General features: G+C 38.3%; 1 protein-coding gene across 1 annotated transcript; it reads right to left on the reverse strand.

Annotated features, from left to right (window-relative positions):
- Positions 1-19,803: 19,803 nt before the first annotated feature.
- LOC139187769 (uncharacterized) lies at positions 19,804-20,271 on the reverse strand. Its single transcript, XM_070804352.1, has one exon. The coding sequence runs from the start codon at positions 20,269-20,271 to the stop codon at positions 19,804-19,806; it is 468 nt and encodes a 155-aa protein (XP_070660453.1).
- Positions 20,272-22,934: the final 2,663 nt, after the last annotated feature.

The raw sequence follows: 22,934 nt of genomic DNA on the forward strand, positions 1-22,934 counted from the left end.
AACCCTTAATGCAATAAAAACCATATGTGTAACATCTTAACAATCTTGACATGCTTGTATGAATTGCTGAAATTAGACATTCAAGAGGAAATGATGAATCTTACAGAGGAAAAAAAGAGAGCACAATTGTATTTCTCAATATTCAGTTTGTTACAAAATATTAACCGACTCACTAAAGTAAGAGAGGGAAGGTCTTTATATACTGTAGACATTGAAATTTCGGTGAAATAAATGTTCACCAACATTAAAGTTTCGACATTCCAAGGCATACGTGACATGCACCATGTGTCTCACAAATCATACACATGGATGTGACTCATCAAAATCGGACGAGTCATAAAAAAGAGCACGTGTCAACACCTGGCGAAAATGAATCATTTGATTTTAATTAATTAAATCAAATGTTAATTAATGAAGTCAAATATTTCCCAAAAGAAAACAACCAAATCAAATATTAATTAAAGAAGTCAAATATTTCATGGATCATTTTATGATCGATCTAAGAAATATTTCAACCAGTAAAACTATCAAAGAATTATCATATGTAACTGTAATTAAGAGAGCAACTGAGCAACGTATATTGGGGTCGTACGTATCCACACCTGCTCATCCAAAAACAAAACAACAATTGGAATATTATCTTAAGGGTGCGTTTGGTACGTGGGACGGAACGGGACGAGGCGTTCCGTCCCGCGTTTGGTGCGCCAAAAATGGGTGAAACGAGCTGTTCCACGAGACAGATTTTGGGTGTTTTTGCGTCCCACCTCCCCCCTGGAACGGGTTGTTCCACGTCTGTGGAACACAATATTTTACCATTTTAAGACAAATATACCCCATGTCTTTTTTCAAAAATTACACCATCTAAATCATTCAACAAACCCTAAAAACAATCTTCTCTTCTCTCTGCTGTTGTCTTCATTTCATCCTCCTAAAAAACTATCATTTCTCCTCTTTGCCGCTATGAACTTGTTCATCCCTGCATCTCCCTTTCGCAACCTTCCTCCTCATCCTCTTTCGTGTAGCCTCTCCATGAACTTTCAGCTCTGCATCTCCGTTCTAGGTTCGATCTGATTGTGATTGTGTAGCCTCTCGATCTCTCCGGTTCCGTCACCATAGCCAAGCCGACGACGACAACGTATGGAGCGCATACAGGCTGAGAATGACATTTTTGAAATTCAGGGCAAGGTTGTCCAGCTCCGATTCCGCAAGGAAAAGGCTCGAGAGGCTCTAGATCTTGCCAGGGTGGCTGTTGCTGATCAGGAGAAGAGTTTGCAGCAAAAAAAGTTGCAGTTGGCTGCTTCCTCGAACAGGATTGAGGAGTTGGTGAGGGAGCTTGAAATGATTGGATGATATGATATAATGAATGATCTAGTTTAGTTTGGATTCATAATCTAGGGTTTTGAATTGGGATTAATTGTTCAAGTAATTTTTAATTCTGCTGATTGTCTGTTTTCTGGATGTTTCTATGTAATTAGCTTATGTTCAAGTAATTTTTAATTGTGCGAAGTGTTGGATAATGTTTGATTGACTCTGGGATTTTGTTTTCATTTAGTTTTTCCTGTGGAAGAGTGAGGGCATTTACTATTGATTTGGAATTGAAAAAGTAAACTTTAAACATTTCCTTGGTGTTGAATTTCAAACCTCTACCATCTGCCCAAAGAATTTCATTATCTTCAACCAGATCATCGAAGTCAGATTATGTTCAATCCTGAAATTGCCCACAAAATTACTGGTCCTGTCTTTAACCTCTGTGTAGCTTACATCCAAGACAATCTGGGATTGATACGTTGTTGAAAGTTTTCTGGTTTTTAATTAATTGGGGTTTTCTTGTGCTTATTGTAAGGCATATGATGCATGGGTAAGTTAGTCTTTTAATCTTTAGGTTCCGTTCTGTCCTGCGCATACCAAACACAGAACGGAACAACCGTTCTGTTCCATCCTGCGCGTACCAAACATGACATAGAACCTTTGTTCTATCCCGTCCCGTCCTGTCCCGTCCCATCTACGTACCAAATGCTACCTAAAAGAACCAAAACAGATGGAGGTGTGTCATAATCTCACTAATCAATCTGTTAAAATATATATGCGCCAGAAACATGTCATACAGTAACATTAGTTTATTGATATCCAAATCACGAAACGTTCATTGTACAGAATAGTTACTCTTGTATCTCTTTTGTATGACTATATAACAGTCTCACAATTATTACATTATACAAGTAACACATAAGTATGAATTTATGGCACTCCTCGATTGAAGGCAAGCTTTTCTTAACCAGAGCTAAAAGTGGGTAATATATGTTCCTTTTTTGAGGGAATGGGTAATATATGTTCCTAGCTGTAATGGGTATGGCAACTCCAACAGTAAAAAGGATACAGGTCACTAGTACAAAAAACACTTTGCGAGACGCAGGTCCTTTTTCGTGTAAATTTAAAAAAATGTCGAGCAAAACTTAGACCAACGAACCTTCATCACGTGCTAACCATCGTGCCAAGGCTAAGACAGAAGGGTTTGCGCGACGAAGAAGAAACATGCGTCGCGCAAAGCCACTTTGTGTGACTCATATCCCTGCGTTGCTCAAAGCCACTTTGTGTGACTCATATCCCTACGTTGCTCAAAGCCACTTTGCGCGACGCAGGCTGCGTTGTGCAAAGTGGCTTTGCAATACGTAGGCTGCGTCACGCAAAGTGCATTAGGTCTCTTCACACGAACCCCTTTTTTGGTTTTGGTCAAAAATATTATTTTTAAAAATTTTAATAATATTGTAATTAAATTTTAAACAATAATTAATTAACCAAAAGAAAAGTATTTAATTATAAAATATATGAAAATGTACTTACAAGATGTCCGAACAAAAAAAGAAAAAACTACAAGTAGTCTTCTAAGTGAAGTGGCTACTAGGTATCGGCATGGTGAAATGGCTCGAAGTTTGAAAATGTAGCAAGATCAGGTACTGGTAGCAAGATCGGGTACTGGTAACTACATCTCTGCCAAGGGCAAGAAAGTTGTGGTAATTGGTGGAGGTGACACTAGCACTGATTGCATTGGAACATCTGTTCGCCATGGCTGCACTAACATCATAAATTTGGAGCTTCTTCCTAAGCCACCACGAAAAAGGGCTCCAGGAAAACCTTGGCCACAGGTTGGATTACTACAATATCTTGCCTGTCTGTTCTTACATCGCTCTTGCTTGGATCGCTGATTAACCAGGTTTTGTGACATTGTAAGTGTATTCTTACGTCTTTTGTATTTATTTTCTTTACTTTGGATTTGCAGTGGCCTCTTGTATTCCGTGTGGATTATGGGCACCAAGAAGTTGCAGGCCGATGTTGTTCGCCGGTCACAATCTTAGGTTGTTGTTTACTTATTTATAGACAAACTCAAGTAGTCAATTGTAGTTGGTGTATAAGGCTATCTTTAATCTCAAAACTAAAATCTAAAAGTTATGAATTCGTACTCGGCCTAAAATGTGGTAGTGCATCTATGGCCATCATCTTTTCACGAATTCTCAGCCCTACTCCCTACGGCCTGCACCTCCAGGTTGAGCAATATCGAGGAAGTTTCATTTTGAATTACGTCACCGGCGAACACGAGAATTGGGGGAAAGGGGTGCGACGGTGCCGTTTCAAGGGTAGGAGAATGGTGGGTTGCTAGGTATGAGGGGAAGAAGATGATGAATAGTCGTCTTCTTTTTCTTTTTCTCTTTTTTTTTTTGTTTTTAATTATATAAAATAGTTTTTTAATTATTATTTAAATACTTTTAATCCACATGGTAATATTTTATTATATTGTGGAACCCAATTATGTGCCACATCAACACATAACAAAATTTTTAACGGAGCTGTGACAGAAGGACTACATTGATTTGTGACACCTAATTTCAGGGATTACAGTGATCGATTTTCAATTTCAGGGACCATCTTGATTGGGTGGGTCAATTTCAGGGACCATTTCTGATAAATACCCTAATACTAATGATAAGGAAACCATTTTCTTTCTGAACATACTAACCCCCTGTTTTGAAAACACATATAGTACTACATAATAGGTTTTCTAAAAACTTTAGCATGCCATGAAAAACATTTGTAAAACAAGCACGTATAAACTGGTACTCAGTTATGGTAATATAGCTGCCCGAAGGTAAATCCATAAATCTCATCAATGATGTACTCAACTAGAGGTATCATAGTCACCCGAAGGTATAACCATCACCTCGAAGGTGAAGCTATACGACACTGGGTTACGCTAGAGAAGAAACATATACATAATATAACATACCGACACTAGTCGTGGCTAGTGAAGCTGTCCAACACTGGTTTTGCCAATGAAGCTGAGAGTATGTCATGAATATCCTCAAATGTGTCCTATGGCCATAGACGTCACATACTCGTGTTGTATGTATGTGTTGTATGATAACCCACTAGATAAGCACAGAAAACGTATCTCAAAATCTCATATCAAATCACCGAGGCTCAAAAGCTTAAGGCATCAATTCATAAACCATAATAAATTATATCCGTAAATCTATAATATATCATACGCGTAAATCCAATAATTGATAACGTTCCGTAAACCATAATTCGATAAATCATAAATAATGCATAAAACGTAAAATCATGAAATCATGCTTTTCGTGAATGCAAGCCTAGTATTTAATAAAAACATGCAATTTAAGAAGGGGTCCACTCACAAATATTCCACTACCGGAGAGCCGCTCGAACTAGAGAGGACAAGGTCACTTCTCACTGATGGACCTAAACACAAATAGAGACCATTTAGTAAAACTCTACTAAAAAGATAGAATTTTGGAAAATGGACAGCGGATTTGGATTTGGCGCGTAAAAAAACCTAAGGAGAGACATCGGGTTCCCTCACCCACCGTCGCCACGGGGTGGCGTCTGGGAGGCTAAGTGCTGAAAAATTCATCAGCGTCGCCGTGGACAGTGATGGAGTATAGTACCTACGCTAACCATAATAGCCCTTCATGCGCACCCACGTGCTGCTCACACACCGACCATGGAAACTAGGTATTGGGTCCGGGTCTGGGTTAGGTCAGATCCGAGTCGGGTCTGGGTCAGGTGGGCCATGTCAAATCCAGGTCGAATTTGGGTTTTGGGTTGCTAGGTTGGGCCGGGTTATGTGATTGGGCCCGGTTGCTGATTTTGGATCTGGTTTGGGTTACGGGTCTGGTCGACCCGATTTCAGGCATAAGTCGGTCAGAAATTGGGCAGAGGTTTTAGAGCTCCATTCGAGCTCATCTCTTCACCATTTTCGATGTTTTAGTTATAAAAAATGAAGGTTAGAATAAGGATAAGGGTTTTATACCAATTTGGACATGTGTCGGAAAACGGCTCAAAAGCCATCAGACCTCGCCAAAAAATATGGAAAAATGAATCGAGTTGATTTCTGTACTAAAACTCTACCAATTCATGCATGTATACTCTGCAATAGCATCGGAACATCAAAAGGAAGAGAAAGAAGGTGTCCTTAAGGCTTACCTTGGCCGGGATTATGGAGAACTCGCCGGATTCCATGGCAACTCATTGGGAATCAAGGAGATCGAGGTTCGGGTTCAGGTTTATAATGTAGGGGTCTTAGTTTCAATTATGAGATGTTGGTGAACCTCGTTAAGGTGATAAAGAATAAGTGGTGGCGTCCAGCTATGGTGGTGAGTGGGATGGTGTCACAATGAGAATCTTGGCCTCACAACCATTTGGCATTTGCAGAGGTAAGAGAGACAAGAGCGGGAGAGATCAGAGCTGAGGGATGAGAGCTCGGGAAAGGGTTCGAGAGAGACAACCTAGATGGTGGTTTGGTTTTTCGCCAGCATAGTTGTTTGTTTGTGAGGGTCTAACATCTCTGCATTAGCATAGAGATGGTTGAGAGAGTTTGAGAGAGATGATTGAAAATGGAGGATGACATAAATGAGATAGGGAGAAATAAATGAAGAGTTTGAGAGAGTCCGAGAGCTTGGGGGGAAAGGAAGACACGGGGAAGAAGGGAAAGTGAGGTGTGGGCCCCACGGCTACAAAGACCCACTAGAAAAATTAATAAAATAAAATAAATATCCAACACTAATATCTAGAATAGTGAATTAACTATTTTGCCCCTCAACTTCGTAATTCTGTGTAACGTTCATCGTAACTTTGAATTCGATTCCACTTGCACCCACACATACGTAGCGACAAGTGCAACGTGAATAAATTAAAGGGAACTTTAACGAAAATCTCCCGGTACTGTTCATTTTAACAAAAAATCACATTTTTACTCTAAAAAGTCAATCCTGGTACTATTCACTTTACCCTTTTTTTGTCATTTTCGTTAAAACTCAAAGTTTTCAAGCCCTTTTCATTAGTTTTCCTTAAATTAAAAGAAAAGTTCCTACATGTCATAGAACGATAGTCAATGAAAGTCAACATTTTCCTCGTTATGGGTATTTTCGTAAATTCACATTATACAAATTATAAAACAATAATATTTGGGGACGGGTCGTTACAGCTGTTTCTTCCACAATTAGAGTGAAATCGAGAAGAATTTTGATGTGAGAATTGATTCTGAGTTGCAAATGCTTGAGGCGGTAGAGTGGGAAGTAAAAATGCTTATGGCTGCACAGAGAACGCCTAAAATGGTTCAGTATTGGATGAGATCTTCTTGTGACGAGACTTGGAGAGTTCTTGTGTGAGAATAACTCCATGTAAATCATCTAAAGAGATGGATGAAAGGTGAAGCATGAGTGAATCAATGAAAGATTTGAACTCATTTGGTAAACCAACTAGTGTTGCCGTCATTAAATCACGATCGGAAATCAGTGCTCCAGCTGTAGAGAGAGAATAAGAGATTTCTTTCAACTGTTGGAGATAATCTGACATAAATTGATAGCCTTTCTGTATAGCTTGGAGACGAGATCGAAGAAGGTGAATATGAGCATTAGAAACATCACCAAAACGTTGCTCAAGCTTGATCCAAAGATCTTGAGAAGGAGATACACCAACAATAAAGGGAATTACATCTTCAGAAAGTGTAGAATTCAACCTGATCAAAAGAGTCTAATCTTTCTCATACCAGAGTTTAAAGGTAGGATTGATGGAGAGATCTGGGAGAAAAGGCGGTGGACACAACTCAGTTCCATCAACGATTCTAAGAAGCTTGTAATAGCAGAGAATCGGTGCAAACAGTGCATGCCATAGAAGGTACTTAGATCGTTTGAGCTTGATTGGAACCATGATTCCAATGTTCTGAATCGTAAGAGATGCATACGAATTTGACGAACTTGTGAAATTAGGGTTTAGAGAAGAGGAATTTGGTACTTGATTTTGAAGCGATTCATGCTGAGATGATGAATCAAAAGGATAAGCCATGGCAACTGAGATGAAAAATCCTTGAAAATAATCAAGAAATCAAAGATGCGAATCGAAGACGATGAGGATCGAGGAGGCCGGAAGGTGTGGAGCCAAAAATAATCACAAAGTGACACGTGAATTTTTGGGTGAAGATGACAAATTTACCCTTAAGGCATACCGGGTTTCCTACACGCGAACAGTGGAGAATCATCCACCAACCAAATCAGGAGTACTTAAAATAGGTAACAAGTTCAAATTTGTCTCATCCATCCTCATTCCATAACCTCCAAATACCTCCCAAAACATTTCTTTTATTATGATAATTAGCCAATTAATATATTTATACCTAATTAATATATTAATTGCTAATTGAATCACCAAATAACACCCCAAAACACACTTAAAGGCCGGCCACACCCCATTCCCTATATATAGGATCCTATTTCTTCTACAAAGCGAAGTTGATACTCTTGTAAAACTCCCAAAAGTCCTCTAAACACTTTTTCTCTCGAAATTCTAACTTTGGCATCGGAGGTTCTTCGGCCAAAGCCCCCCTCATTCATCGTGGGCGCGTGAGGTTTTTGGCCTTGACCAAAGGTGTTGATTGTTTTGTAGGTGCAATTTTGTCCAAGAAGAAGAAGGCGGAAATTTGCATCCACAAATTGGTGCTTTCATTGAGAGTTGAGATTCACACTTGTAGAAGACTATCGTACAAAAAGATTTTTTCTCTATTTTATCTATTTACTAGTCCATTTGTATTTTTCGTACGTTCTTATTATTAGAAATTTTTATTTGCAAAGATTCTTTGATAAAACGTGAAAGAGAAATACAATGGCTAGAAATTTAGAAAATTCCAATATTCAAGAAATGAGACTGCAGCGATCCACAAGACTAAATGTGATCTTAGAGGGAGCGGCACCGCCACCACAAGGCTCAACCATGGCAACCACCACGGTGGCCACCATGGCAATTACCCATGGCGAGGTCCATGACTCTACCACCACAGCCCGAGCCATGTCATTCCATGCCCAACGCGAGCCCTATGCGTTGCCAAGCCTAGCTCAAGCCTTGCATTCGCGAGCATCACACACCGAGCAGCCTGCTTCTGACGAGCAACCCATTCTCGTGGCCCAGCCTGCTCCCACTGAGCAGCCCATTCTCGTGGCCTAGCCTGTTCTCGATGAGGAGCCCACTCCCATGGCCCAACCTGTTCTCGTGGCCCAGCCTGCTTCAGCTGAGCAGCCCACTCTCGTGGCCCAGCCTGCTCCCGACGAGCAGCCCACTCTCATAGCCCAAATCGGTCCAAGATTAGTTCAACTATCCCGATTTCAAATTTTTGGGCTTACGATTGAACCGGGGGCATTCTCACCACATTTCTTCACGAATTTGACATTTCCCAACTTAAATCTCGCGCCCGGAGTCTACCACATTTCCACTGCTTAAAGAGGCACATTCCTTCCAAGCTCTTCCAATCCAAAAGGTGAACAACACTTGTCTTAACAAGTCATAGAATTGACAAGCGCCCTAGCACAGCAAACGACCTTGGTGAACCAGCTCTTGCAACCAAGGAAGAAAATATCGGTAATATCGGAAATATCGGTAGTCCGAAAACACGGAAATATCGATGGAAATATCGGGATAATATCGATATCGATAAAAATTACATGGAAACCACGGAAATTGTAAGAAAAACTTGGAAATTTTTATTGAAACTTTGCAAGATGTTTATTTAGTCAATTATCTATTAGTTTATCACAAAAAATTGGAAGGAAATGCATTGCATGATGGATTTAATTGATTTAAGTTGATTATATAGCGAGCTGGCAAACATTGTGAGTGTAGAAAATATATAATAATTAATGAAAGAAGTTTAAACACACCATAATCATTTATATATAATGAATTAGTACAATATTTTACACTTTATACATTGCATGGTAAGATACATGAGTGACTAAGTACCACATAGAGTTCCTATGAGGTTCAAAATTTTCACTATCTTCATCATCACTATGTGTAGAGTAAGTGTATTGTGAAGAGTAGTTAGCAACCATGGCAATGGCTTTCAAGAACCGAAACCCAAAAGTCAATAGGAAACCGAATACTTCGGTATTTTTCGGGATTTCAGGATTACCAAACAAATGGGATTTGGAAACCAATCCCATATCGAAAATTTCCGTATTTTTCGGGATGGTTTTGGTTTGGGACTTTTTCGGTTTGGTTTGGGATTTTCGGGAATTTTTTCCAACCATACATGTAAGTGACCAAATAAAAAATAGAAAAATTAAAAACCACATGCCATTGACTAAGTAATTAATTGACACAATTTAAAATATAATACCACAAAAAATTTGGAATATGTGCAAATTTGTTTCTTGCAAAAAGAATTCAAAACAAAACCATATATATAAATAGTTTAGCATGTTTTCACAAAAACGTAAGTGGTATAGTGGTCAAGTCGCTGAAGGAGTTAGATGGGAGGGGTTCGAATCCCTTTATGTGCATGTTTGAGACTTTTCAGAAATTTTCAAATATTTTTAGGTTCATCTCGCGATATTATATATAATATCGCGATATTATATATAATATCGAGATAATAGCGATAATATCGCGATATTATCGATATTATCGATATTATCGCGATATATTAACGATAATTAAAAAAATACTCACGAAATATCGTTATATGAAAAAAACGATAATATCGGCGAAATATCGCCGATATTATCGATTTTTAAATCTATGCTTGCAACGCACCAAGATGTAACGTGCCCCAAACGAGGTATCCCAAAAGTAGGACAAGGGCAGATGAAAAACCTCTCCAGCAGCATCCCGGCAAGCAACCACTCGACCATCCACGAACCGAGCGTTTGGGTAGAGTACACTCCCGATTGGGCCCTTGAGATAACGTATACTCTTGTCTTAGCGCGCGGAGGAGCATGCAATATCGACTAGGCCCACGGACGAGCATACACTCACGGTTAATGACGCACTCCGATAATCAACATGAGCAGCCTTCCAAGCGAAGTATTCATTCATGGCTAGGTCCGTAAGAAGTATCATTCACATTACATCGGAGCAGGCAGCACAGCAGATGGAAAAAAGTAGTCACTCAATCCGGCTCAAGTTCAACCAGCAGCCTGTGAGTTACATACTCGCATGCTAGGAACATACCACACCCACCGCAACCGCGGCATAGACGAGCCGAACATATGGAATAACAGCTTAGACCAGCACATCATGATCAGGGGCAGTCGAGAGCTCTGCCACCCCAACAAATGAAAATTCATGAGGAAGTAGAAAGGCTCATAACCAAGCGATTGCATAATTTCTCACGCCAACTAAGCCTTAAAAGGGTCTACTTTCCAGTGCGAGAGGATAAACTAATTGCTCTCCAGTGCGAGAGGGTAAACCAATTCCCCGACGCCCAAAAGGGTCTGTTCTCCAGTGTGAGAGGATAAACTAATTGCTCTCCAGTGCGATAGGGTAAACCAATTCCCCGACACCCAAAATGGTCCGCTCTCCAGTGCGAGAGAATAAACTAATTGCTCTCCAGTGCAAAAGGGTAAACCAATTCCCCGACACCCATATGAGTTTGCTCTCCAGTGCGAAAGGATAAACTAATTGCTCTCCAGTGCAAGAGGGTAAATTAAATCCCTGAGACCCATATGGGTAAACTCTCCAGTGCAAGAAGGCCACATAGTTCAAAAGATCGAATGCTTGAAGATCAACTAAGCAACAAATGTTGAAAAAGCGAACTCAAGCAGTTTCCTCATTTTCAGTCGGCAGCCAAGACGTGGCAGCCCAAACAATTGCCTATCCCACGCCACTTCCTCGCCCTATGCCGAACCAATCCTTGGCTACAATCAAGCCGAGCTGCTCAAGCAATGGCATCTGCCACATCACCTATTTGGCCCATGCCAAGCCGACTCCTGGCCCCTGCCAGCCGACATGTCGCACCACCCCGATGACTGCTCTGTGGTAGCACCACCTAAGAAGAAGACAAGAAGAAATTAAGTTTTTATTACATTGGTGCGGCACGGAGAAGACGAAGAAAGCTACGAAAGACGATCCTTTGCACGGGTAAGATGTAAAAGATTGTTGGAGGAGGGGGAACAAATATCCTCTAAGCTTTCTCTCTCTCTTATAGGGTAGAATAAATCACTCTCCAAAGTTGATTTAATAACCCACTTAAGGTGGACTTAAATAGGCTTTGAAAGAAATTTATTTCCTTTTCCTAGAAGGATCTAATTTCATATTAAAGAGGGAATCTACATCAAAACAAGAAGCAGTCATAAGTTTCCTAGAGCAAGAAGATCTCTACACCTGCTGCACTTTCCTACGAGCTGCCCAGCAGGTGTGGGGCATTTGTGGAGCCAAAATAATCACAAAACGACACGTGGATTTTTGGGTGAAGATGACAAATTTACCCTCAAGGCATACCGGGTCTCCTACACGCGAACAGTTGACAATCATCTATCAACCAAATCAGGAGTACCCAAAATAGGTAACAAGTTCAAATTTGTCTCATCCATCCTCATTCCATAACCTCCAAAAACCTCCCAAAACATTTCTTTTATTATGATAATTAGCCAATTAATATATTTATACCTAATTAATATATTAATTGCTAATTGAATCACCAAATAACACCCCAAAACACACTTAAAGGCTGGCCACACCCCATTCCCTATATATAGGACCCTATTTCTTCTAAAAAAGCGAAGTTGATACTCTTGCAAAACTCCCAAAAATCCTCTAAACACTTTTTCTCTCTAAATTCTAACTTTGGCATCGGAGGTTCTTCGGCCAAAGCCCCCCCCCCCAAATTCATCGTGGGCGCGTGAGGTTCTTGGCCTTGACCAAATGTGTTGATTGTTTTGTAGGTGCAATTTTGTCCAAGAAGAATAAGGCGGAAATTTGCATCCATAAAAGGCAAGAAGCGAAGGATACCATATAGAAACTCAAGGCTTTCTCTGAAAGCTTTCCTTAAAGACTAAGAAGAGTATATTTCTCATTAATTTTCAAATGAAGGATACAACCACTAATATATAGTCTTTGACTATTTACACTCTGACTAACCAAAAACATAATACATTATAACAAACCTATAACAAACTAATAAGAACATTTGTTATGACTTAGCATCTTCATCTTTATGTGCTGGTCAAACCACTTTCCTTATGTATTTAGATATACTATTTGGCCTCACATAGGTGTACATTCTCGAATGCAGAAATATTTTTGCTCACCATCCTCAAATGGTAGTAATGTTCACTACTCTATTTATTACCATTAAATGAGTTTAAATTTCGAGATATGTGTAGTGGATAGACACTGTGAGAGTGTCTCACCAATACGTACCGCAAACTTTCTTCTCAACTCTATAGTTATATTCCATTAAAATGACCAAAAAGTTTGATAAAATCTACCTAGAATATACACTAAATCTGATATTTTAGCAATTTGCAAAACGAGAAAAACTTGTTTGAAGACTTTCTGCCACATGGTAATTAGGTGAGTGTCAAGTTTTTACACATGAATATATTTACACTAAAGGCATCTCCAATGGAAAGATGCAAATTTGAGATGTCAAAGTCATATTTGCATCTCATTTTACATTTTCGAGAATGTAAATGTTACTTCTATTCTAATGGGGGAGATGTAAATTTAGGAGTCTATTTATTGTTCTCTCTTTGATTGACGAGATTCACCTCCAAAAGATGTAAAAATGTGCAAATTTTTTATTTTATTTCCATCTTCCGATGACGATGGATATTTTACATCCCGTCATTGGAGTGTTTTTCAACCAACAAAAAAAGTAAAATGTCAATTTCAAGAAAGATGATAAATTAGTATTGAATGCGGCATTCATGAGATTCGAACTAAAAACTCTTCACTTACAAGCAAAGATAAATAAAAAAAATGCTACTTTTATCATCTATACCATCATTTGTACAATCTCTCTAATAGAAACGGGGACCCATATGCATTGGTGAGCCCTACCTCCATTAGAAAGATGGTACAAATAATGGTACAACCAGGTGATAAGTGTAGTATTACTCAAGATAAAAACCACTAAACATACAGTGTGACATTTGTATACATGCTTAAAAAGGTCTTTGGATTCCCAAAAAAAAAAACAATAAAACTCTTTGGCTTCCTCTATTAATTCATTTTCAAAGTTTGTAACTTCTTGTTGTTTACATGTTACCCTTTTCAAAAACAAATTGTCGATTATCAAAGTACTTCAATGCTAGGTAGGTGTTCAAACCTTGTGTCCAAACTGAAAAAGGTCGAGTTGGGTCGGTTTTCCTTCTTTTGGGCACGTGAGATTCATCTAGGAGCTCTCCCAAATATAGGAGAAATTTTTTGGGTGACAGGAACATACACCTCAATAGTGCAGATGGTGTTCCCTTCCAATCCAATAACGCCATATGCCCCCCTAAAGCCAAATAGTTTTATCTTTTATCAAATAACCAATAAATGAATTTTTTTTTTTAAATAAGTGGCATTCTCGAGGCCCTTCCCCAACCACCAAATCATGCCCTTCCAATTCCTCTCAACCCCTGACAACCACCATCGTCGCTTGGGGTCTTGCCCACTATGTCCTCGTCCCCTTATCATCCCAGCTTTCTCTTGGTGATCAAGAACTGGCATCTTCAAATCATGATGGTGAAGCAACATGATAAAAGACGATTTCGGTGCCAAATCGAGATTTTCGTTGAGCGATGGAGGCTGGAGCTTCAGTGGGTGTTCATGGTGGTGGGCGTGACGTGGATTTTGGGTGGAGGACAGACATTTTGGCGTAGGTGTTGGTGACCCTTCAATCGGAAAATGCTTGGTTTCTGGTCTGCAATACCGAGACGGCGGAGGGAGATGGAAAAGAGAGGGGCATTGGTTCTATATTAATTAAATATTAAATTTTTAATTGTTTTAATTGTTTTAATTATGGGCCAGACTGTTGGTGTAAATTCCAACTTAAATGCACATGTGTCAAGACCTTGTTGGTGGAACTTTAAGTCAGCAAGAGTTCCCGTTACCTAGAATTTTTTTTCCAAATATAGGGAGAGAGGAGCTCTTAGTGGTTTTATATAATTAATGCTAAATATTTTGATACTATTTTAAATACTAAATAATTTTTGTTGGCTAACTATTGAATCGTAGTCATAGTTATTATTAAAATAGGGAGTATGATGTCACTTAGTATTACGGTCTAGTAGTATTGATATTCACTTGTAAGTGAGAGATCTTAAGTTCGATTCTCGCTAAAGGCGAATTTGAACCACATTATTGTTAGCCCATTAAGAGGCTTAGCCCACTCTCTCTCTGTTAGTGTAGATAATATCGTTTGTTCAAAAAAAAAAATAAGGATTATAATTGGAGAACAACTTTTTTAGTGAGAATAAAATAATTTTTTGTTAATTTTGATTACTTTGCCATAAAATAAAGAGCATAATTGGACATGGTCTCGGTTTCTATTCCTATCTGGTATCCTCTAGCTTAGTGTTTTATAAAATGTGGTCTTTATGTGAAAAGGAACATTGACGTGTTATTTTATGAAACATGATCTTTCTCATGAAGGGGAAACATATTCTGGCATGGTATTTTATAAAATGTGATCTTTGTTATAAATATGCAAAATTTAAAAAGATAACCTTTACTCGGGACAGGAACGAAGCAGTTGCATAGTCTTATACCAACACAAGCTGTTGCAGAGGAAATAATGTATATTATTGCTATTAGATGTTTTTCTCTTCCTTTTCTCTTCTTAATGTTTTCTCTTCATTTGAACAATCTAAGTGCTCTATTTATAGAGCCACTTCAATGGAAAATTACAAAATGATTACTATTTAGCTTGTGGGTTTATACTATACACATGTGATACTTTACTATACACATGTGATATTTTACTATACACATGTGGGCAAACATACCCACTATTTACAACACTCCCCCTTGGATGCCCACATATCAGTATCAATTGCCTCATTAAAACCTTGCTTGGAAAAACCCAGTGGGATAAAACCATAGTAAAGGAAAAAAAGTACAACTTTACCTGGATGGTGTTGATCATGCTTATGTTGCCTCATTAAAACCTTGATAGGAAAAACCCAGTGGGAAAAATCCTAATCGAAGGAAAAAGAGTACAACATACATGTATCATGGATGCTCCCCCTGAATTGTATCTCCCCCTGATTCCGCATTCTTCAAATTTGTAAGCTGACATAATCTGATTCCCTGCACCAACTTCTGAAATGTGCACTTTGGTAGAAATTTGGTGAACAAGTCTGCTAAATTTTCATTGGAACGGATTTGTCTGACTTCAATAACTTTACCCTTCTGAAGCTCATGTGCATTGAAAAATCTTGGAGATATGTGTTTAGTCTTATCACCTTTGATGAACCATTCCTTCATCTGGGCGACACAGGCTGCATTATCTTCATGGATGACAGTTGGAGTGTCTGTCCTTAAAGGTATACCACATGAATTCCGGATGTGATGGATCATTGATCTTAACCAAGAACATTCACGACTTGCTTCATGTAAATCAATTATTTTCGAGTGATTGGAAGATGTAGCAACTAGCGTTTCCTTTGTTGATCACCATGAAATTGTAGTGTCTCCATAAGTGAACACATATCCATTTTGTGAGCGGGCTTTATGCGGATCAGAGAGAAAACCAGCATCTGCGTATCCAACAAGGATCTGATCATTTGTGAGCTTGTCTGAGTAGAAGAGACCCATATCTGTTGTCCCACGAAGGTATCGTAGAACATCTTTGACTCATTTCTAATGACGAATTGTTGGAGCAGAGCTGTATCTGGCTAACAAGTTAACTGAAAAAGCTATATCTGGTCTAGTACATTGTGCTAAATACAATAAAGCACCTATTGCGCTCAAATATGGTACTTCTGGACCAATGACCAGTTCATCATCTTCTTTTAGACAAAATGGATCTTTCTTAATGTCCAAAGAACGAACGACCATTGGAGTGCTAAGTGGATAAGCCTTGTCCATGCCAAACCGCTTCAGTATCTTTTCAATGTAAGCTGATTGATGGACCAAAATTCCATTATCACAATGATCAATCTGCAGGCCTCAACAATATTTTGTTTTCCCAAGGTCTTTCATTTCAAATTCGCTTTTCAGATATTCAGCAGTTTTATTGAGCTCTTCAGGGGTTCCAACTAGGTTCATATCATCGACGTATACTGCCACTATAGCAAATCCAGTATTTGATTTCTTGAACACACAAGGGCAGATGACATTGTTGGCATATCCTTCTTTAATCAAATACTCACTGAGACGATTATACCACATTCGCCTAAATTGTTTCAACCCATATAGTGATCGCCTTAATTTGATTGAGAACATACCTCGTGGTTTGTTAGTTGCTTCAGGCAACTTAAGTCCTTCTAGGACTTTCATATATATGTTAGTATCTAATTCTCCATATAGATACGCGGTGATGACATCCATAAGTCACATGTCAAGCTTTTCTGAAATCACCAAACTTATTAAGTAACGAAACGTAATTGCGTCCATTACAGGAGAGTATGTCTCTTCATAATCAATTCCAGGTCTTTATGAAAAACCTTGTGCAACGAGTCTTGCTTTATACCTTGCAATCTCGTTTTTCTCGTTGCGTTTCCTTGTGAATACCCATTTGTAACCTACGGGGTTCACACCAGGTATGGTTTGGACTATTGGTCCAAAAACACTTCATCTTTCCAAGGAATTTAATTCTGCCTAGATTGCATCTTTCCACTTAGGCCAATCTTGTCTCTGTCTGCATTCATCAACAGAGCGGGGCTCAATATCATCACTTAAGATAATTTCAATGGCTATTGCAAATGCAAACATGTCGTTGATGATTATTTCATTTCGATCCCACAATTCATTAGTACATGCATAATTTATGGATATTTCTTTGCTTTCATGTACTTCTGTCTCTTCAGGGACAAATGTCTCATCAAGGACATTTTCTTTTTCTGAAAGTACAGAATCATGAATTATGGATTTATCATTCAATTTCTTTTCTTGAATGATTTCATTTGGGTTCAATTATGCCCTCATCTTTCTCTTTCGAGGGGTTGAATTTTTTGAACCTGGGGGTCTACCACGCTTCAGGCGTGCACTAGAGGAATCATTCGCTGCCACTTTATTTTGTCCAACAGGCACATTAATTCTTGCAGGTGCGTTTGCAGCTGGTATATGTGACTTTGTCACTTTCAAAGCATCATTAAATGCATCTGGCATTTGATTAGCGATACCTTGAAGATGAACGATCCTTTTCACTTCATTTTCACATTGAGTGCTTCGTGGATCAAAATGAGATAAGGTGGGAACAACCTATGTCAGTTCTTGCCGTTCTTCTGGAACGGTCTTTTCTCCCCCCTAATGACGGGAAAACTGTCTCATCAAAATGACAATCAGCAAAACGAGTTGTAAACATATCACCAGTCAAAGGTTCCAAATATCTAATGATAGATGGTGAATCAAAACCCACATAAATTCCTAGTCTACGCTGAGGTCCCATTTTAGTTCGTTGTGGCGGTGCAATAGGCACATAAACAGCACAACCAAAAACTCGTAAATGGGAAATGTTTGGTTGTTGACCAAACACGAGTTGTATTGATGAATATTGGTGGTTGGCTATGGGTCTTAATCTAACCAATGATGTAGCATGTAATATGGCATGTCCCCATGCAGAAACTGGCAATTTCGTTTTCATGAGCAGAGTGCGGGCTATTAATTGAAGCCGCTTGATAAATGCCTCTGCTAAACCATTTTGAGTATGGACATGAGGAACAGGGTGTTCAACATCAATGCTCAATGCCATACAGTAATCATCAAAGGTTTGAGACGTAAATTCACCAGCGTTATCAAGTCGAATGAACTTAATGGGATGATCTGGGAACTGTGCTCGCAACTTAATTATCTGAGCAAGAAGTCTCGCAAAAGCTACATTTCGAGTAGACAATAGGCAAACATGTGACTATCGGGTAGATGCATCAACCAAAACCATAAAATATCGAAATGGTCCACAAGGTGGTTGAATAGGTCCATAAATATCCCCTTGAATTCTTTGCAAAAATGATGGGGCTTCATCATCAACCTTTAGTTGTGATGGTCTAATTACCAACTTCCCTTGGGAACAAGCCTTGCAAGAGTTATCATTTGAGACATCAATGTGTCTGCTCAATAATGGATGTCCATTAGAGTTGGTAATGATTCTACGCATCATGGTAGATCCTGGATGACCTAGACGGTCATGCCAAAACATGTAAACCTTTGAATCAATGAACTTCTGGTTCATGATAGTATATGCCTCAACTGTCTTTATGTATGTATAATACAATCCACTCGATAAACCATGCAACTTCTCCAATATACACTTCTGGGTATCATTGGAGGTAATGCATAAATATTCCACATTTTCTACACTTTTCGTTTCAATGTGGTATCCATTTAGACGTATGTCTTTAAAACTCAACAACATTCGAATGGATCGAGTAGCATATAATGCATTCTTTATAGACAATATTGTTCCATCTGGTAACATAATCTGGGCTTTTCCTGAGCCTTCAATTACATCTGATTGCCCTGATATTGTTGTTACCTTTACTTTTGCAAGTACCAAATTCGAGAAATACTTTCAATCTCGAAGTATTGAATTCGTGGTTGCGCTATCTGCAAGACAAAATGCTCCGCCATTGCTCTTATTTTGAGAATAACCATAATTTTTATTCATGTTCTCTGAATAAAGAAAAAGCAGTTTATTCATACTAGAATACTACTTTTATTGAATTGAAAATGCGAGCATTAAACCACAAGTACAAATAACAGGAGTACATTAAACATAAATAATTGAATCGGACCCATAAACTTCATTCCCTCTTTCATTAATAAAGTCTGTAGCATTCAGGTGGGTTATGTTTAACTGTCCTGATAAATTGGTCACTAGATCAGGGGTTTTCATTGGTTGAGCCTGGTCGAAGAAATTAATCTCTACACCCTTCTCCTTGAAGGAGGCTTGATACAGCTCCACCTGATGTTTTAGGGTGCGACAAGTACGCGCCCAATGTCCGTTGCCACCACACCTATGGCAACCTCCTTCATGATTTCTATGAGTGTTCACATGAGCTTTTCTTTTCTAACGATTTGTATTTTTAAAGCTCGGACCTAGATTATGCCTTGGAACCTGGTTGTGAAACTGGACACCATGGTTCTTACCTTTCCCTTTCCACCGACCTTGCTTGTTGCCACGTCCTCATTTGTAATTATTGTCATGGGAGGATATGGTATTCCTTTCAAGGGAAGCAACATTCACTTCTGGGAACATGCTGATCTAGTAGGTCGGGAATTATGGTTTTTCATCAAGAGCTCATTGTTCTGTTCAGCTACCAGAAGCACAGATATCAGCTGGTTGTATTCAATGAAGCCTCGCGCTCTATACTACTGTTGCAGTACCATGTTAGAGGCGTAGAAAGTGCTGAAAATCTTTTCCAATAACGTCTCCTCAGTAATAGTATCCCCACAGAGCTTCATCTGAGAGGTTATTCTGAGCAACGCCGAATTGTACTCAGCCACTGACTTGAAATCCTGGATCCTTAGGTGAGTCCAGTCATAGCGAGCTCTTGGAAGAATCACCGTTGTCTGGTGATTGTATCTGCTTCTCAAGTCATTCCAGAGGGCTAACGGATCTTCAACCGTTAAGTACTCGCTCTTTAGTGCCTTATCAAGATGGTGACGAATAAAAATCATGGCCTTTGCCCGATCTTGAGAGGATGAGCTGCTCTCTTCCTTGATGGTATCTCCAAGATTCGCTGCTTCCAGATGGATCTTGGTATCCAATACCCAGGTGAGGTAATTCTTTCCAGTAATGTCCAAGGCAGCGAAATCAAGCTTTGCCAAGTCTGCCATTTTCTTTTCTGAAAGAAAAATGAGGTGTGTAAGCACTTGCAATAATATGTGTTCTTGACGAATATATTGTTAGAACTTCCGGTTCTTACAAATTTTGATCTTCATGCCAAAATGATAAGTACTCGAAACTTCAGGCTTGAGATTTTCATAATTAATGAGAAGGGCAATTGTACCGCACCATTCTCATCGAAACAAGTATAGGATGGGCGATTATTCCGCACTACTTTAAACAACAGGAAAATTTAAATATGTAGAGCAAGGTGGACAATTATACCGCACCACCTAAAATTGCAATAAAATTTAAATTGCGATAAAATTTGAATATACAAAGCAGGGTTGACGATTATACCGCACCACCTAAAATTGCGATAAAATTAAATATGTACAGCAAGGTGGGTGATTATTTCACACCACCTAAAATTGCGAGCGATAAAATTAAATATGTAAAGCAGGGTGGGTGATTATTTCACACCACCTAAAATTGTGATAAAATTAAATAACAGGCAAATTTAAATATGCAGGATAGGGCGGGCGATTATACCACTGCACTTAAAATTTGCAGTAAAATTAGATCTGCAATCCAAGATAGGTGATAGAACCGCACAATCTTGGATTGCATATATAATCAGTGGGTTAGTAGTCAATATCTACACCAAACAAGAAATCAAAGATATAAGTGACTGTTAGTTGGAGAACTAGAAGTAAACATGGTGCAAACAGTTCTTCGCGACGGTATACCCAGCAATTGAGGCAGAGGAAACCTTGGAGGAAACTTTTTTTTTTCGGTGAAGGGAAATGAGAAATTATTAGAGAGTCGTGCTGATAACATGTTATAAATAGGCAAAATTTAGAGAGATAACCTTTACTCAGGACAGGAACGAAGCAGTTGCAGAGTATTATACCAACACAAGCTGTTGCAGAGGAAGTAATGTATATTATTGCTATTAGATGTTTTTCTCTTCCTTTTCTCTTCTTAATGTTTTCTCTTCATTTGAACAATCTAAGTGCTCTATTTATAGAGCCACTTCAATGGAAAATTACAAAAGAATTACTATTTAGCTTGTGAGTTTATACTATACACATGTGATATTTTACTATACACATGTGGGCAAACATACCCACTATTTACAACAATCTTTCTATAAGAGATAACAAATTCATTTATAAAAAAAACAAGACAGATGTACAGTAGGGTTCCAGATCTCGTTAGTTTGGCAATCAATCAAATGCCATACCTATCTTTTGGTGGAAATATTACTGAATGTGGTAGATGCCTATTTGTTTGCCATGCTTGAGAAAAGCAAATGTTCTCTTAAACTTATGCAACCTCCACATCAAAGTATGAATCCCCACCTTTGCTGTAAAAATATCAGTATGTAATACTTTATAGTATATTAGTACAGTATATATCCAAATAAGGATGTGTATGTATTGAGACATTTTGATTAGACAAAATAATATCCTTGAACTAACATCTTTCAAAGAGATAAATGTTTTCTTTAACTTTTTTTCCTTGGAAAAAAATGTATATATTGGTCGTATTTCTTATGTTACTCATTCGTGTTTATACTCATAATTAAACTTTACGGCCAAATTAATAAAATAAGTCACTTAGTTATGGTCTAGTGGTATTCTTTTTCACTTGTAAGTAAGATGTCTCATATTCGATTATCGCCAAAGCCAAATTTGAACCACATCATTATGGCAAGCTCATTGTAAGGCTTAGCCCACTCCTCTACCACCATAGTATAGATATATATTATCGTTTATTAAAAAAAATTATAAAATAAATTTTCTGTAAAAAGAGTACGTATTTTTAATTAATATTGTTTTTTTTTTAAATCACGCCACATGAGGAGAATTTTTATAAATAAAAAAAAAACAAAACTACACCGAATCAGGAAAGACATAAACCTATTGATACAAAAATTCATTTCATAATAAAATGGAATGAAAAAAAAAGTTTTAGAATAGGGTGCTCTTATTACCACTTCAAAAATCTTATTGTATACTCCTCGTAAGTGTATTTTTCTTTCTAAATATAAAAAAAACTTAGAGTGCACAATGAGATTTTTCGAGTGCCAATGATGAGTCAATATTATACCATGTATTTTACCCTAATTTTAGAATTAATTTATTGGTTATTTTGGTAGAATTTTGATATTTTATTATATATTTTCAATGTAAGACATTCAACTTCATCTGGAGCAAAAAGTGATCAAACGGATGAATCTTATAGTGATTCCAATTGGAGAATGTTTGTGAGTCTTTCAAGATGATTGTGTCAAAATTCCAGATTTTTCTACTAAGCCATTTGACCCTGGCGATGAAACTAAGGCCCAGCGCGCAGCTTTTCCAAATTGACGTTTCTTGATGTTTTGGGTATTTTGGAGGTAAAGATGGCATATTTTGAGGAAGATTTGTAGGGGACAACTTCAGCTTTCAAAAGAGACCTTTTGGGACCAAATCAGAGTTGATTTGGTCTGTCAAAAGACTAATTTTCTGAGAACTCCGAATTCTAGTTCAAATAGGAAACCTTTTATTTTCTATTTTATCATTTAATTATGTTTCCTAGTTTTATTCTAAGACCTTTTCAAGGTAGGTTTTATTTTGTATTAGTATAAATAAGGCTTTTTAGCCATTAGATTGAGGGGAGCGGAACG

Source organism: Malus domestica, chromosome 09 (assembly GCF_042453785.1).
Source record: "Malus domestica chromosome 09, GDT2T_hap1".
Classification (NCBI taxonomy): Eukaryota; Viridiplantae; Streptophyta; class Magnoliopsida; order Rosales; family Rosaceae; genus Malus; species Malus domestica.

Excerpts from the sequence above, each read along its gene's own strand:
- LOC139187769 (XM_070804352.1), bottom strand. The coding sequence starts at position 20,271 with ATGGCAGACTTGGCAAAGCTTGATTTCGCTGCCTTGGACATTACTGGA.